This window comes from Muntiacus reevesi, chromosome 2, assembly GCF_963930625.1.
Source record: "Muntiacus reevesi chromosome 2, mMunRee1.1, whole genome shotgun sequence".
In the NCBI taxonomy this organism is placed as follows: Eukaryota; Metazoa; Chordata; class Mammalia; order Artiodactyla; family Cervidae; genus Muntiacus; species Muntiacus reevesi.
This window is the reverse complement of record NC_089250.1, coordinates 108808476-108826501: the sequence shown is the minus strand read 5'-3', so window position 1 is coordinate 108826501 and position 18026 is coordinate 108808476. Positions and strand designations below refer to the sequence as shown.

Below are 18026 nucleotides of genomic sequence, written 5' to 3'. Positions count from 1 at the left end.
TGAGTATAAATATTGAGACATCTGTAACTGTAATGTATAAAATATTGTGGTTTCATATAGGTATTGCTAATAATACTGTTGTTTCCCAGTGCTAACTGAAATACTCAATTTCAGTTGTGGTTAAAGATAACTTTTTCTCCTCTTATTCATATTCACAGACCTCTTACTGGGAGTCTATTGACCAAAGGTTAAGAACTTCAAGGCTGGTCCACAGTACCTACGCACTGAACTTCTTCCTAACAGCCTCAGCTGGCAGAATAGGCAGTTGTCCAGTGCTCCATCAATGGGGTGTGTGGTGGGGGGCGTTAAAGAAGGCATGGCCCTTTCTTTTATCTTAATAATTATCCCACTGGAGTTTTAAAACTCCCACTGATCCCTTTGTATATTTAACAGGGATATATGTGCTGTAAAGTACATAGAAAAGGTTAACTCAGTATGTATGAAAGGGCAGGCTATAGAATATCAAGAGGTCACAAAAGTAAATGCCTTCAGCAACTAGGCAGATAACTTAATGACACTACTGAACAGGTGATACATAAAGATGATAATTGCCAATTAAGTCTCAGTCTCACCACTTGGGGGAGTCCCACAGCCAGATCTCTGGAGAATGGAGATAATCAACACTTTTGATTAATCTTTATTTCCATGTGGGGATAAGAAACTAGGGTTGTCATCTTTTTTTTTTTTTAAGGGAAGCTAAAAAGTGGACTTTTTATGACATTTTTTTCTATTATGGTCAGCTAATTTAAATTTTAACTGTGTGGGCCAAGTAAAATTCATCTGCAGTAACTGTGGGTTATTAATCTGTGAACCTCTGATTATTCCAGCAGCACCTTACAGAGGCTATGCACAAAAATAGGTTGTCTCTAAATATACTTACAGATGATGGCGAAAAAACGGCATATATGGATAACAACCTTAATGCATTCAAAGGCAAGGGCACTAAATGGTATAAAGGACCTCAACTGCAGGACAACATAAAGGTTTTTGTCCTGCTCCTGCAAATCAGGGAGCAAAGACCTTTCAGAATGTAGGGGAGGACACAAGGTTCAACTATGGTGGGAGTACCTAATCCACGACAAAAGGCCAAGTTCTCTTCAGAAAATTTTATTTCAAAATAAAGCAAAATTTCCATTCACGTAATGTTTCCAAAGTGTAAAAAAAAAAAAAAAAAAAAGACAAGTGTTTTGCCTCCTTCTACTCTTCAAAGAGCATGGCAGTGCAAATATCTCTAAAATGCCTCTATTTAGTTCTCAGAAGCTAAGTCCAGTCATTGAAAATGCTTCTCCATTTTCAGCTGACGTGAGGTTTGTTAGGAAACCTCTGCAGCAGCTTATTCAATTTCTTGGGGGGTAAACTCCCCAACTCTCCCAGATCCTCCTGGATTGATCTCATTTTTCGGGCTGCCTGAAAACACAGAACAAAAATTAAAATGACAGTTCTGAAGTAGGCCTGGACCTAAGCTAAGAATTCTCACACAACCCAAATTACACTAAGGTGTTAACCAGGCTGGAGATCTGTGTCATCTTCCCAGTTCCCTTTCATTTATAGGACTTGGGATCCACGAATGATTGTAAAATCTGAATTATACAATTTAGTATACAATTGCCAGCCGGCAATTTAGTCTGGAACCCAAACAACCTGTCCTTTACTGTCTCTAGTTTAAACAATAATGTCTATTTGATCAGCAATTTAAACTTTAAAAAGTGGCTTTCCCATGCATGTCTTCGCTTGATAAAAAAAAATTCTGTAAAACGAATATTAATGATTAACCTCATTTTGCACCCGGTAAAGCTGAAAGCAATGAAACAAATCGCTCAGCATTACAGAGATTTCAAAACAGTAACCTGAACCATTACTGTATGCCCTCTATTTTCCTCCCCAAACGGCACCCCAGAAGCCTCCTGTCACCTCAGCCCGCGAAGAACAATCGAAGAAGTCCCGGATCTCTTTTTTGCACGCTTCGTCGCGGAATTCATTCTGCTTCCAGCAGGCCATCATTATCGACATCTCCGTGATACAAGTCGCCTCTGGAAGGGCAGAACGGGAGGATCCTCAGTCACAAAGGAACACTTACTTTCCGACCGTCCCACCCAGGAGCCTCCGGCACTACTCCGGCTTCCGCACTGGGGCCTCCGAGGCTCCGAAGACTCACCGCCCTTCTCCCGGCGCCGTTCCCCGACATGGTCAGCTAGGATGAGGGGCTTATTGGGCTTCAGTATAGGCTTCCGCGGGTTCCCAAGCCGTGCTAGCCGACCGCGGAGACTTGGCGTCGCCATTGCACACCGAGCTCCCGGCAAGCTCTGCGGCACCGTGCGTGACCCTGCGTGACCCCTACCAGCTCGGTAAGATTCGGCTGCAACCCATCCACCTCCCGCCCCAGGATGCTCTTCATTCTTTTCTTGGCGGGGTCGCATTGATTCCGGCTTCGGACCTTGCCTGGTGTGGACTTGTGCAGGTTAGGAAGAGAATCTTTGGGGCTGTTTTGTGGGTCCTCGCCGACTCTTTTGTGAACTCTGGGCCCTAAAGTCTTGGGCAGTACTGGGCCAGGAACACCCAGGAAAGAGCGCACGTTTCGGGTGGTAAAGTCTGCATTAGAGAGTGATTGACATAGGCAAGGACAGAGAGGATGGGAGCGAATCAAAATGTGAGACTTTAAGATGCTAAGTTGGGAATGGTTCAATTTTAATAAACCTTAAAGAACCGATGGTTTTGATTACCTTTAGAGCCACTTCGAAGCCGCGAAGAAAAATAGGTTCATTTATTTGAACAGCTGCTGCGGCTTAAAGAATTGTTTTTGTAGGAGACAGGCCTACTAAAAGGCCTGACAAAAGAATTAAACAATCTTGCTGAGAGGACATGATTCAGTATGTGACTCTTGAAGGAATCCAAGAAGGAACAGAAAACATCTTGAAAGCAGGATGTACGCCTGTGGATGGAAAGCCATCAACAGACTGTTCCTATCCTTGGTGCCTGGGAGGCACATAAAGATTACCTGGGTCTCTGTCCTTGAGGCAGAAAAAGAGGGATACAAAAATATTAAATGTTAACTGCGCAGGATTATCACTGAAGGCCACCTGGCCTGCTGAGCTCATGTAAACACATACAAGCAAGTCTCAAAAAGTATAATAAAGCAGACTTGAGATCAGTTTGGGTACCTTCACCTCGTGGGGCTGTTGGTCCCCTGATCCCTGCTGTAACTTTCTTGAGTGTTTCTCATTCTTTCGCCGCGCCGCGCTTTGGGGAACCTGTGCTGTCGAGCTGGACTCACAAGTGGTGCCCCAGCAGGGACCTGAAGGTGAAACCAGCTTTCGAAGCTTCTCCTTAGGAGGCAAGGAACACGGGGAATTCCGACCGAAGAGATGGATGTGGAAAGGACCTGGTGAGTACACCCCGTGGATAATTCAATCAAGGTAACAGTGGGGCATGGGTTGCCATTTCCTTTCCCAGAGGATCTTCCTGACTTAGGGATTGAACACTGGTCTCCCGCATTGTAGGCAGACTCTTTACCATCTGAGCCACAAGGGAAGCCCTAAGCATACCAAGTATATGCAAGTCTTAAAGACTTCGTTGAAAAACTCGGGAGTGCAAGTTTCTCATTCTACTTTAAAAGACTTACTTTCTGCTATTGAAAAACATTGCTATTGACTCGATCCAGGTAGAGGGACTTTAAGGTATAAAGAGTAGCAAGAAATTATGTGTTGCCTACGCAGAGCTTATCATAGTGGGGTATCATAGTGGGGAATGTATTCATTTGGTCACTGGGGAATCTTATTAGCACTGCACTAGGACTTTTACATTCAGAAACTTCCGATTCTGAAGATTCTATAGAGACAATACATGAACAGTCAGAGAATGAATCTCGTTTATATGAGAATAGTGATTCTGAAGGGGAAAAAGCACCTCTGCACCACAAACGAAAAGGGTGAAAGAAAATAAAATCATATGGGAGTAATGATCATTTCCCCATGGTTAATGTGGCTCATCCTTCAGCACCCTTAACGGAGCCACCCCCTTTAGATCCGGAAACTCCATGGGATGACATTTGGAAACCTCCTCTGACAGTGCCAACCATATTTCTCCTTTTCAAAGGGGAATTAGACAGGCACAGCTACAAGGGAATGAAGATGCCCTGGCCCTCCCTGTGGCAGTCACTCAGGTTTCCCCTGGTCCACAAGATCCACAAGGTGCTGTTACTTATGATTATCATCCTCTTCCTTTTAAGACAGTCAAAGAGATAAAACAAGCATGTACACAATATGGTACTAACTCTCCATATACTATGGGTTTAATTCAAGGACTTTGACAAGCTGAAATGCTGATCCCTTTTGACTGAGATATGGTTGCAAGAACTTGTTTATCATCCTCTGAATTTTTACAGTTTAAAACCTGGTGGCAAGATGAAACAAATCAACAAGCTCATAGAAATGCTGCTTCAAATCCACCTATTAACATTTCCTTGGAACAGCTGATGGGGTCAGGAGGATATTTTGGAATACAGGCTCAATTACAATTTGATGATCAGGTCCTCTCCCAAGTACGATTTGTATGTTTAAGCGCTTGGGAAAAACTTAATCCTCCTGGACATACTACTCCATCATTTACACAAGTTAGTCTAATGGAGACCCTTATGTTGACTTTATAGCCAGTCTTTGACAAAATTTAATGAGCACGGTATCTCAGCCTAATCTAAGGGACATTCTTTTACAGCTATTGGCTTATGACAATGCTAACTCAATGCCAAAAGGCTCTCCAACCTTTAAAAGCTCAGGGAAGCAACTTGGAAGATTATATAAAGGTGTGTCATGATATTGGATAAAAACCCTATAAGATGCAATTATTGGCACAGACCCTTTCAAAAGGAAAAAAGGACAATAAAATTAAATGTCATGGATGCAGAAAACTGGGACATATGAAAAAAGATTGCAAAATAAAAAATAATAATGATTAAAAAAGGGAAGCTAAAGCCCCTGGATTATGTTCTAAATGTCAAAAAGGAAATCATTGGGCTAATCAATGCCATTCCACATTTCATAAAGATAAGACTCCTCTGTTGGGAAACGCCTTTTGGGGCCCAGCTGGGGCTCCCCAAACAATCCAAGTTCATGGAATGCAGTCCCATTCACATGTCCCACTCAAATATTAGAAAACAATCAATCTATGATTTACTTCCAGCAACCTCGGGCAGCGCAGCAATAGATATTCCTGCCCTAGATAATCAATTATTAATGCCATCTATAGGAATATGTGAAATTCCTACAGGAATATGGGGTCCTCTTCCCAAAAATACTGTTGGACTTATGATTGGTAGAAGTAGTCTAACTATAAAGGGCATTCAAGTACACATTGGAATCACTGAAGATTTTGAAGGGGAAATTCATTTTATGAAGAGCACTAATATTCCATATCAAATAAAAGAGAGACCGAATTACACAACTCCTTCTCTTTCCTTACATAAAGATTCATAATTCCCCTAGAAAAAGAGAAGGAGGATTTGGAAATATAGGAAAACAAGTATATTGGCCGACCTCTGTTACTGATGAGAGACCGAAACTAGATATAGAAATAATGGGAAAGAGATTTTCTGGGCTCATGGATACAGGAGCTGATGTTTCAATAATAGCTATAAAACATTGGCCTCATTCCTGGCTATTAAAATCAGTTCCTACTGTTATAACAGGAATAGGGACTATGAATAATACCTCTCAAAGCTCTCAACCTATGCTCTATAAAGGCCCAGAACAACAAACTGCCACTTTGCAACCTCTGATTGCAGATATTCCAGTCAGTTTTGGGGGTGAGATTTATTAATGCAATGGGGGGCATATGTAACCATACCCACTATATCCCCACAAGCTAAGCAAATTATGGCCAATATGGGATATAACCCTTTGCAAAATCCAAATTTATCCTAGGGCCACTGCTTCAAAAAAAGCTGCATTGAAACTGACTTGGCTTTCAGAAAAAACCATGTAGATGGAGCAGTGGCCCTTAACCAGAGAAAAATTGGAAGCATTATATGAGCTAATAATAGAACATAAAGAACAAGGACATATAATTGAATCTACTAGCCCCTGGAACTCCCCAGTTTTTGTTATAAAAAAGAAATCAGGTAAATGGAGAACATTAACAGACCTAAGAAAGATTAATGCTGTAATGGAACCCATGGGAGCCTTATAGCCAGGTATTCTCTTACCATCTATGATTCCTAAAAAATGACATCTTACAATAATAGACTTAAAAGATTGTTTTTTTACTATTCCTTTAGACCTTCTGATGCTCCTAAGTTTGCTTTTACTGTCCCTAGCGTTAATACCAGTCAGAGATATCAATGGACTGTCTTACCCTAAGGAATGATGAACAGTCCTACTTTATGTCAAATTTTTATTAATCAGCCCTTATCTATCATTAGACAAAAATATCCCCAAGCTTATGTTATACATTATATGAATGATGTTTTATTGGCTCATCCGGATAATCAGTTATTGCACCATATATTTTTAGACACTCAAAATATATTAAAAGAATTTGGTTTAATAATTGCCCCAGATAAAATACAGAAAATAATTATTTGGGATACATTCTTAATCATTATACAGTATCCCCTCAAAAGATACAAATTAGAACTGATCACCTTAATATTCTGAACAACTTTCAAAAATTAGTAGGAGATATTAATTGGTTACGACCTAAACTGGGTATCCCTAATTATGCTTTGACAAATTTATTTAATACTCTAAAAGGAGATACAGATCTCAACAGTCCACAAACACAGCTGAAGCCAATCGAGAATTATAAGAAATTAATCAAGGCATACAAGAAAAACAGTTATCTCGAATTAATATTCAACAACCTTTAACTGCTTTAATTATGCCTACACCTCATTCTCCTACAGGAATAATATGGCAAAATGAATTTATAATTAGAATGGGTATTTTTACCCTATAAACAAACAAAATTATTGACTACCTATGTGGACCTTGTTAGTAAATTGCTTTTTAAATTGAGGACTCATATTTGACAAATTTCAGGATATGATCCCAAATATATAATAGTTCCTTTAGCTAAAGATCAGATAGAATGACTTTTTGCACAAAACATGGAATGGCAGATAGCATTATCTGATTTTATTGGTACAATTGATTGTCACTATCCACCTTCTAAATTAATTAATTTTCTTAAAAAACATGTTTTACATTGCCTAGAATAACTAAAACAGAACCGATTGAGTGTGCTCCTATCTTTTTTACAGATGCAAATAAAGAATGTAAAGCTGGATGTTATGGTCCAACCACCAAAATTTGGCAGTCATCATATTCATCAATAAAACAAGCTGAACTAGATGCCATAATTACTGTCCTATCAGACATTATAGTACCCATTAATATTATCTCAGATTCTCAATATGTTGTTAAGGTAACTTTCCAGATAGAGACTATTCATATTCCTGTCTCGGACCCTCCCATTCATCAGTTATTTTTTGAAATTACAAGATATGGTTGGGAATCGACAATTTCCATTTCATATTACTCATATCCGCTCTCATTCTCAATTACCAGGACCTTTATCAGAAGGTAATGACCAGATTGATGTTAAATTAACTACACTCCTTACTCCCACTCAGTTTCATGACTTTAACTTACATTAACGTCAGAGGATTACAACATCGATTTCAATTATCCTGACAACAAGCTAAAAATACTGTTTCTCAATGCCCTACATGTCAGACTTCCACAATAGTGCCCATAAATCAGGAAGGCGTAATTCCTCATAGATTATATTCTAATGACTTATGGCAAACTGATGTTACTCGTATGCCCTCTTTTGGTAATTTAGGTTTAATACATGTTTCCATTGACACATATTCTGGAATGATTTTTGCTTCAATTCATAATGGAGAATCAACTGCTCAATGTATCCCTCATTTACAACAAGCTTTTGCCTATATGGGCCTACCAGAAACTAAAAAACTGACAATGGGCCTTCTTATAAAGGTCATATCTTTCAAACATTTTTAGCTAACTGGTCTATTAAACATATTAACAGGCATTCCTTATAATCCTCAAGGACAAGCCATCATCAAACGTGCCCACCTAACTTTAGAACTTATACTACCAAGACAAAAAGGGGGAGAACAGTATGGCTTCGGACCTCTTTCCCCTATTTAAGGATAAAATAGCTCTAGCTCTTTTTACTCTAAATTTTTTGGACATAAGAGGGCTATATGAAAAAAAAAAAAAAAAAAGGGGTATATGAGAAACCAGCAGCTGAGGTTCACTGGAACTTTTCAGAACAGACTAAAGATACTTCCCTTAAAGTTTCTCCCTTACGGGAGGTTTGGCAAAAAATAATGTGGAAAGAGGACAGGGAATGGAAGCAGGGTATCATGCTTAAACAAGGAAGAGCATATGCTCTTATCTTAATAGAGGAAAATGAACACCGATGGATCCTGAGGAGGAGAATCTGGTACTGGAGGGGAAAAAACATGATTTGATATAGACCCACCTTCCAGACCTCTGATGCATGCCCTGTCACACCTTACATTAGAACCTGGGCCTGCCAAGACCAAGCGAATGTGAACTGCTACAATACCCACTTGGGGGCATATAAAAAAGTTATCACAGGAAGCTGAGAGCCTAATTCATCATCGTGGCCTTCCAAAAACATCTGCCAATCTACTACTGGCTATGGTAACCCTTATCACAATGTCGGTAAGTGTTCAAGCTGATTCCAGTCATCATTATTGGGCATATATTCCCAATCCTCCTTCATTAAGAATCCTGAATCATTAAGGAAGATTCAGTATTCGCGTATTTGTCAATGATTCAGCCTGGCTTCCTGGTCCTTATGATCAAAGCCTTTCTTTAAAAAAGGAAGAAGGAAAAAAAAAAAGGAAGGATGATCTCTAAAAACTTATGCAGTAAGAACAGACAGCACATCCATTTGTATAGGATTTGGAGAATTCTGTTTAAAGACAGGATTCCAGGGATGGCTTTCTATTGTAGAAAAGCCTGGAGAGAATAAGAACACTTTTTTTCCTTATTAACAGCACTTACTTTTAAAGAAAGAGAAAATTCCACCATACATTATAGTCGTCCTAATCTTCCAGGCTGTGCTTTAAGAATAGGACGTGGTATGGATGGAGGACAGGATCCAATGGAAAAATTGTAGAGGGTCTGAAGGTCATCTGTTACTAAATACTCCTGAGGGACAGATATAGTTTGGGGCCCTAGAGGAACACCTAAGATTAAAGGAACAAATATTTCTAGTCCACGGCTGTATCATAATGAGGCACTTAGTACCTGTGGGACTGCATCTTTGACGTGGCATAGGGAGGGATTTGCACCACCACCCCGCCCCCCCCAGCCGTTCCTCACCTCCTCCATCACCCAGGACAGAATACGATTTGGGAGGCGCCTATGGCCTCCAAAACCCTTAAGGCTTGCAATGGCCATTACACTGAATTATGTCTTAAATGATCCTAAGGCAACTTTTATTTTTTTTTAATTTTTATTTTTTTTTCTAAGGCAACTTTTAATTTTACTAAAAATTCTACTCATACTATTCAGGCCTGTTTAAGATTACCTTTTGTGTTTCTGTTAGAGCCAGCGATATAAAACATCTCTACTGGTCTTATAAATTGTACAAATTGTTCTTTTTATACGTGTTTAAACAATACCATTCCTTTCGATGAATCTTGGCAAAGTATTTATGTTTTAAAAACTCGGACAGGTATTTGGATACCAGTGGATTTACAAAGAGGCTGGCAAAAAAGCCCTACTCTTTATGCCATAGAAGAAATTATAAAAGCAACTTTAAAAAGAACAAAAAGATTTATTGGTATGTTAATAGCAGCTATTCTGGGAATTATAGCAATCACCACCACTACAGCAGTGGCCAGAATAGCATTGCATCAATCTGTTCATTTTGTACAAGAATGGCATAAGGATGCAGACGTTCTTTGGTCCACTCAACAAAAAATAGAGGAAAAATTGGCTTCACAAGTGGCTGACTTACAACAATCTGTTATTTTATTGGGAGGTCAATTGGTAAGTCTACAAAAACAATTAAGACTAAAGTGTGACTGGAATTACACATCATTCTGTGTGACTGCACATAAATGTGATCAATTGACTTAACTGGGATAAAGTTAAACTACATTTACTAAATCAAGGAAATATTACATTAGATATACAAGAGTTACAATGTGACATTCTAGACACCTTTAATAAAAAACTTGATGTGATTACTGGCTCTTCTTTGTTTAATGCTATAGCTAAAGGAGTGCCTTCCTTAAATCCTCTCAAACAAATCAAATCCTATGGTTATGGACTTATAAGTAGTTGCAGTGTTTTATTAATCATTCTGTTTTGTCTCTGTATAGTCGAGAAGAACAAGAAAGAAGCAGCAGCAACAGTTAGCCTTCTTGACTATTCAGTTATCTACAAAAACAAAAAGGGGGAGATGTAGGAGACAGGCCTACTAAAAGGCCTGACAAAAGAATTAAACAATCTTGCTGAGAGGACATGATTCAGTATGTGACTCCTGAGGGAATCCAAGAAGGAACAGAAAACATCTTGAAAGCAGGATGTACGCCTGTGGATGGAAAGCCATCAACAGACTGTTCCTATCCTTGGTGCCTGGGAGGCACATAAAGATTACCTGGGTCTCTGTCCTTGAGGCAGAAAAAGGGGGATACAAAAATATTAAATGTTAACTGTGCAGGATTATCACTGAAGGCCACCTGGCCCACTGTGCTCATGTACACACATACAAGCAAGTCTCAAAAAGTATAATAAAGCAGACTTGAGGTCAGTTTGGGTACCTTCACCTCGTGGGGCTGTTGGTCCCCTGATCCCCACTGTAACTTTGAGTATCTCTCATTCTTTTGCCATGGTGGCGCTTTGGGGAACCTGTGCTGTCGAGCTGGACTCGACAGATTTCTCATTTGTAGTGATCTCATTGGATAGGGTGAGGTTTAAGCACTTTCTCACATTCATCATTTTATTTAATCTTCTCGCCAATCCTGCGAAGATATCATTTCTATTTATATATTTGGCCCTTGGATTGTAATGCCTAGCTTTAACTAGACTTGGTGCTAAGTGACCTTTTTTTCCCCCTGCCCCTCTGAAGTGACTTAGCTGTTTACAAAACTCAGTCCAAAGAGGTACCACTGATGCTCAAGGCATTTACACATGATCTCCAAGAAATGTTTCTGGTAATGGAAGCATAACTTGGACAGCCTTATAGTTCATAAGATGATTACTTTGGAGGAGCAGTATTTATTTGGTTATGTAAATTGAGTGTGTGCTAATCACTTGTCACAGATATTTAAAATCTTCCCATTTATCTCTGCATGACTGGTTCTTTTTGTTCTGTTGAGTCTCACTTCATGTCAAAGACGAGTTCCCTGACTTCCATGCAAACCACCATCAACATGTTTTATTTTCTTCATAGTACCTATCATCATCTGGATTATCTTGTTCATTTATTGTTTGTTTACAGCCTTAACCCCAACGCCCATTTAAAATGTACCCATAATGAGAGACGGGACCTTGTCAATCTTGTTTAGTGCTGTATCCCAGGGCCTAGAGTAGTGCCAATACATACTTGTTAAATGAACAAATGTTTGAAATATTTTTGCAAGTCTCCAACTTTACCATGTTCACCCCAGAAATAAAGTCAAGCAGAAGACACTGTTTAAAAAGAAGCCATTTATTATACAAAATTAAACCTGAGACAATAGAAAATAGCAATTCTTGGGAATTATAAAGGCATCAGCCCCATGCTCCACCCCCACTCCAGCAACACAAATAAAGTTGATTCCTATCAGACACTTCTACCACTAATAACCTCAAGCCTGCTGTGGTCTACACAGCAGGCTGGGCCCCAAACCACAGAAGATTCACATTGCTTGCTTTCTCCACAGAGAAAGTGAAGCCGTTGGATAGCTGTGTGGCTGCTTCTGGTTCTGCTTTCCCTTGTGGAAAGGTAGCACTTGATTTACCCTGCTCTTTTGTGAATACTTTTGTGGTAAGAGGAATAAAGAAAGTCTCGGAAGCACTGACCACAAATCAGGGATGAGTCTCCATCCACAATCATTCATAGACAACTGGCCTACTTTGTACATAAAAGTGCTAAGGTAGTGCCAGTTGAACTGGTATAATTAAACAGGAGAAGTAAGAATGATTCTACACCTTGCATAACCATTGCCTACCCATTTTATTGCACGCAATGAAATTTGAGTCCTAACCTTAGTTTGCACTTGGGTAATACTGTATTTTGTATACAATATAAACTGGTGTCTGCATTTAAATAGCTTGCATACTTAGAAACCAGAGTCCCGAATTTGGCTTTTGTAAGAGTCCGTACTATATCAAATTTTAACGTAAGTATTTTCAAAGGTCTGTCTTTCTTGTTCTTTTCTGCAAAAGTCCAAACAGAAAACTTCCCATGCTGTTAGGAAGGGCCCTTTTTTTTCTTGGCTGCTCCTTGGGGTATGTGGGATCTTAGTTCGGGACCAGGGAACTAAGGATCAAACCTACCCCGCTGCATTGGAAGGCAGAGTCTTAAACACTGGACTGCTAAGGAAGTCCTGAAGGGCGTTTTTTATTAAATGAAAAAAGGGAGTTCCCTGGTGGTCCAGTGGTTGGGACTCTGCTCTTTCACTGCCACGGGCCCAGATTCAGTCCCAGGTCAGGGAACTGATGTCCCACAAGCTGTGTGGAACAGCCAAAAAAAGAAAAAAAGAATCACCCTGGCAGTGAAATCCAGCCTAAATTATAACTTCCGTTGGCTGCATCTTCGAAGGTCACAATAAGTATGGGGCCCTAGTGGAAGCATCATATGTGTATATATGAAAGTGAAAATCCAACTGTGACCCCATGAACTATACACAGTCCATGGAATTCTCCAGGCCAGAATACTGGAGTGGGTAGCCTTTCCCTTCTCCAGGGGATTTTCCCAACACAGGGATCGAACCCAGGTCTCCCACACTGCAGGCGGATCCTTTACCAGCTGAGCCACAAGGGAAGCCCAATATATATATGAGCACCCCACATATATAAATGTTTATTGTGAGGTCTGTTGCAGCATTTCCATTTTGTGGGATATTGTATAGTTTCATGTCAGCCAGAAATTGTAAAGTTTCTGATCTTTACCCCATTCAAAGGAAGTGCCATTATGTTTTAAAATAAACACTTAATGTTAGCTTTGATGTAAATAAAGAGCTAGATTTTTAAAATTTAAAAACAAACTGGTATATCACACATGGAACAGCTTAGCAGGCTGTTCAATATTAAAACCTTATAGATACCCAAGGTTCTATTATATATAGTCTATACTGAAGTCATAAGCATCATCTTCCTCTTCAGTCTTTACAACCACATATATATGTCTGTATATAATGTGTGTGTATATACACATGCATACACACTAATTTAAACCAGATATATTGATAAGCTATGGGATTTCTCTAGTGATAATTCATTAATATATTACAACCAGTGTAGTTCTAAGATCCAAGGTGTTCTTCCTTGTTCCACTGCCCCAGAAAAAGCAGATGATCTCCCTCTCCATTAAACTGTATGTTTAAACCACAGTAATAGAAGTGTTTGGCTACCTCCCCAAATCTAACAACTTTTTATTTAGCTAGCCACTCATGATGGCTTCAATGTCTTGCTTTACCTCTCATCCCTTTGGGTTTAGGGCCTTGGGTGGACTTCATCAAAATGTGGTCTCAGTAAGTACTATAAAGTTATGCACTGTAACAGTAATAGAATGAATGAAGTTGGAATGTTTATCCCACTTAAAAGTGCCACAGAATATGAGATAATATGAGATAATTACTAGAGCTATATTGCTGGTCTGTTTCTTCCACCATAATTTTCATGAGTTTTGGGGGGAAATGGACTTTTGTAGCATATAAAGATAATAAAATAGAAGAGTTCATTAGGCAGACAGAAAAAGACCAAAGACCTATAAAAATCTGCGCTTTGATTCACATTGACCTATCTTAACCTTCTGAAATGACAACTTTTTCTGCTATCATTTCCAGCCTGAGTCTCCATCTCTAAAATAAAGCAGGATGATTCCTTAAGTTGACATGACATTTATTAGCCTCTGAATCTTGATATTCATGAGGTGAGAAGGAATTTCAGATATGCCCTAGATGTGAAGCAAATCAGCAGTAAGAAAAGATGTCCGATCTATAGCCAGTTTAATGCAGGTGGAAATGAGTGTGGGAATGGTGGCAAGGCTACTCCATCTCCAACAGAAATTGTGGAAAATCAGGCAAGAAAAGCCATTCAAAATAAAAAGGCTGACATGAAAGGCAAAGTAAGTGATATAAAAAAAATACAACTCGAGAGAGCCAGGATACAACCCACCAGGAGTTTTGCTTCACCACCAACATAAACAGTTTATAAAGCTAGAGACAGGAATAGAAATTAGGAAAAGGTACTGAATAATGAGTGGTTTAAAGAATACAGGAGAGGTTTTCATACTTTAAACCTGGCCCATCTTACCTCATTCACAGCCAAGTACTAACATGTCCCAAGCACGATCGAAAGGCAGAAAGAGCTAGAAAAATAAGGAGTTCTTTAAAAATTCTGTTGATCAGCACCTTGAATCAAATGGGGGTGTTTCAGGCTTCTGGTTCCCATTGAATCAAAAACTGGATGCCTTCATCTCTCCTTGAGAAGAGGCTCTATTACCATAGGCTGAGATCCTGGCTACACATGATTAGAATAAAATATCAGTGGATATAACTTACTCCTGGGATTCATGGTAAGATAGTGTTCATTAAGGACTTGTGCATCGGATATCCTTCATGTCCCATGGTTGAAGGACTTCCATCTCCTTAGCTCTGTCAAGTTAAATACTTGTATGAGCAATTAGAGATTTTGGTTCCTTTTCATGAAGATCTCTGTTAGGTAATCCCAAAATTTCCCCTGAAGTGTCTCATTGTTGTGGATCATGGCAGTGAGAGCTTCCCCCTGGTCCAGACCTTGCCAATAATCTTGGAGCCACATCTCCTTCCAGCTGAAACATCAAAATGAGAGTTGGATTATGGAACCTCAGTACAACTATGAATCCTACCTTTCTCCCTATGGCCAAAGAAATCTTCAGCAGATACAGTGGTTTCTGGTTAGGACCAAGGATCTGCTTTGAGGGAAGGAAATGTGAAGTAAATCCAGTACTAATCCAAGTGACAGGCAGTGAGCCAAAAACACAAATTCATTATCCAAGCCCCCCACACACATACACACATATCCCAGTGAGTTAAATTTCCTGACTTGCCTGCTCTTGGTCTCCAAATGTGGAGGGAATTAAGAGGTAGGCAGAGCAGGGGCCAAACTATGGAAACAGTAATCTTCCTAAGAAAAGCAAGGGAGTGTATTTAGATGGTTACTTTTTATGTTACACCTGTTTCAGTAATCAAGCGTGCAACCAGTATCCAGTGTCTAGATGAGCCATAACCTGAATGTTTCTCTTTTTTTAATGTTACACTTTTCCTCTGATAAATCATATGTTCTGCACAAACTAGATACAAACTACCTGATATAAATTACTGGATACAAATCCACTCCACTCCCAGGACCAAACTGTGCCAGCGCTCTGCTGCCATCCACTGTCCAAGGTCATCTCTGCAGGTTATTCCAGCAGTCTCAAACATCTTTTTTTCACCCCTCCCCTAAGTGGTGTGGTTTGCTGCAAGTGGCTTCAACGTTTTTTTACCCCATCTCCTATGCTGACCTTGTTTCCCAATGCCACCACCTTCTGCTGCCTACTTCAGTAGCCTCCTCACTTCCCTTCCAATCCACCATTGGCCACAATCATTAATCATCTTTTGAAAGCATCCTTTCTATTCTGTCTAGGACAAACATAATCTATCATCCAAATCAGGGTAATTTTAAGAGTGAAAGGAGATGCTGTTAATAGTTACACCAAGTTAACAGGTATAAACCCTGATTACTGCAGACAAACCTCCCTGGAAACACTTCTGTATTTCTCATCCACAGCCCCACCATGTTGAAGATGCTCAATAAATAGCTGAGCTGATTTTCAGGACAGTCCAGCTCCAGAACCTGGTATTCAGAATACGTATAACCTGGCCCCAACTTTGTCCCTCATCACTTCCCTAAACAGGCCCTCTGCTCTAGTTGAAGCCTTTTTTGAATCACTACTACAAACACTGTTTATAAAAGCTGATTTTCCTATGTTGTTGCTTTCGATTACCTCTCACATTTTCTACTGCTCTTTTGCAATTTGTCTTCTCTTAGACTCTTGATACCTTAAAGGCATAGTGACCTCATGTCATAATTTCCTTATACAACATCCCCTCAGCACCCAGGGCTAGTTTATTGCCTGCAGGAAGCAAGTCTGTAAGTCATTCGACAGCCCAAGGGGACCCCAGCTAAGCTTACCTGTCATTCTCAGGAATCTCTTCCACACTACCAAAGCCAGGTGTGGGGACCGGACAGTCCATGTGTGAGGGCTGGGCAACATGAGGCTCAGGGGCCGGGCTGTTCCCGGGAGAGGCTGCGTGGGCCTTCTCGGCATCCAGCCGCGCCAGTTCGTGGTCACAGACAAAACACTCAAAGCCGTTAAGGTAGTTAGGCAGTAAGGGGTCATTCACTCCCCATTCGCGCTGCTTCAAACTATCCAGAAGGAACTGGTTAGTGACGCCCCCAGGTTGCTTGTATGCCAAGTATTTCATATATTCTTCATCATTTTTGTCCAGGAAGTCAATAAACTCTGCCAGCTTCTGCGGCGACTCAAAGTCGTCAATGAGGATGATGGAGTGGTTGTTCGGCATCCAGTCCCTCACAGAGGGAGAGCCGCGGTACACGGGTACAGCGCCGAGGTGCATGGGGCGCCACAGTTTTTCTGTCATGTAGTCGTCGCAGATGGCATTTTCGAGGGCCAAATGGAATTTATAGCGGGACAAGAAGGCCAAGAGCTCTGGATCCTCGGTGGTGGCTGTGGCTGTGTCCCGTAACCGCGGCGCGGGCAGCTCCCGATTCTGCAGGCACTTCCCATAGGAGTCCACCTGGGCGGGGTAGAGCACGGCCGTCAGGAGGGTACGGCACGTCGGCCAGGACACCAGGGGTCCCAGCCTCAGCCCCGCGCGCCACCCGCCCCTTCCCGCCCGGCCCGGCCCTCACCCACCGCAATGTAGCGCATGAGCTCGCGCACGTAGCGGTCCCGATCCGCAGGCACGTCGCAGTGGGACTGCAGATAGAGGAGCGGCGCGTAGCCGCGGCGGCGCCACTGTGCGCGCTCCTCGAGCGGAGGTGCCGCGCGGCGCAGGTAAGCGATCCCCGGCAGCCACTGCAGCGGCAGCGGGTAGTCCGAGTAGCGACTGAAGGTGGCGGTAAGATTGAAGAGGCGGATGCCCGGACCGTGGCTCAGCAAGAAGTTGTTGAGGGGCGACTCCTCGTGCAGAAGCGCCCAGCTCTGGTGAGCCAGGCGCGGAAGCGGCGCCTCGGACGCGCGGAAGTCGGTGCCGTAGAAGAGCAGCGCGCGCGTCCGCGAGTCTCCCCGCATCCGTCGGTCCCGGGACGCCACGCACGCGCCGCGCGCGCACTCGATGCGCTCCGAGTCTCCCTGGAAGTGAGGAAACAGCCCCGGGCTCCACCACAGCAGCACCGGCAAGTCCACCGCTTCCTCCCTCCCGGGCCGCGGGAGCCCCGGACTGCGAGCCACCCCCACTGCGCCCAGCGCCGACGGAGGCCGGAAAACCGCGCCATCCCACGGCTCCGCCCACTCCGCCTCCCCGCCGGTCTGCCCCTCCGCCGCGGGTCCTGGGCCTTTGGCCGCACAGATACCAAGCACTCCCAGGACAGCAAGCACAGACCCCGTGCGGCCGACCCCCATGTCTACTCTGGCGGCCGACGCCCGCAGCACCGGTCCTCGCCTGGCTCTGAGTAGCTGTGGGATGAGGTCCTACGCCACAGGGACATGTGGCGCATGCGCGGCTTAGCGGCCAGCTCAGCCGGCCACTTCCCCAGAGCCGCTAGTCC

The 18026-nt window shown here is 42.0% G+C and overlaps 2 protein-coding genes and 1 long non-coding RNA gene across 3 annotated transcripts; 1 reads left to right on the top strand and 2 right to left on the bottom strand.

The window, feature by feature from the left end:
* Positions 1-1091: 1091 nt before the first annotated feature.
* Positions 1092-2315, bottom strand: CHCHD1 (coiled-coil-helix-coiled-coil-helix domain containing 1). The gene is made up of 3 exons (XM_065922628.1): positions 2156-2315; positions 1912-2030; positions 1092-1407 (listed from the first exon to the last, which is right to left on the bottom strand). Exons 1-3 carry the CDS (start codon positions 2277-2279, stop codon positions 1294-1296), a joined length of 357 nt encoding a protein of 118 aa, XP_065778700.1. The 5' UTR covers positions 2280-2315; the 3' UTR covers positions 1092-1293.
* Positions 2316-2424: 109 nt separating this feature from the next.
* Positions 2425-11606, top strand: LOC136159875 (uncharacterized). The gene is made up of 3 exons (XR_010661517.1): positions 2425-3382; positions 7253-7416; positions 8548-11606. It is a non-coding gene; the product is annotated as an uncharacterized lncRNA (long non-coding RNA).
* Positions 11607-11699: 93 nt separating this feature from the next.
* FUT11 (fucosyltransferase 11) lies at positions 11700-17991 on the bottom strand. Its single transcript, XM_065922625.1, has 3 exons — positions 17173-17991; positions 16428-17053; positions 11700-15042 (listed from the first exon to the last, which is right to left on the bottom strand). The coding sequence occupies exons 1-3, from the start codon at positions 17878-17880 to the stop codon at positions 14895-14897; spliced, it is 1482 nt and encodes a 493-aa protein (XP_065778697.1). The 5' UTR covers positions 17881-17991; the 3' UTR covers positions 11700-14894.
* Positions 17992-18026: the final 35 nt, after the last annotated feature.

What these genes read in the sequence shown, in the direction of transcription:
- CHCHD1 (XM_065922628.1), bottom strand. Translation starts at nt 2,279, where the DNA reads ATGGCGACGCCAAGTCTCCGCGGTCGGCTAGCACGGCTTGGGAACCCG. An exon ending in ACGGCGCCGGGAGAAGGGCG is followed by an intron (nt 2,031 to 2,155) that starts GTGAGTCTTCGG and finishes CTGCCCTTCCAG; the next exon opens with AGGCGACTTGTATCACGGAG. An exon ending in ATTGTTCTTCGCGGGCTGAG is followed by an intron (nt 1,408 to 1,911) that starts GTGACAGGAGGC and finishes CTGTGTTTTCAG; the next exon opens with GCAGCCCGAAAAATGAGATC.
- FUT11 (XM_065922625.1), bottom strand. Translation starts at nt 17,880, where the DNA reads ATGGGGGTCGGCCGCACGGGGTCTGTGCTTGCTGTCCTGGGAGTGCTT. An exon ending in AGCTCATGCGCTACATTGCG is followed by an intron (nt 17,054 to 17,172) that starts GTGGGTGAGGGC and finishes TACCCCGCCCAG; the next exon opens with GTGGACTCCTATGGGAAGTG. An exon ending in GAGATTCCTGAGAATGACAG is followed by an intron (nt 15,043 to 16,427) that starts GTAAGCTTAGCT and finishes TTGATGTTTCAG; the next exon opens with CTGGAAGGAGATGTGGCTCC.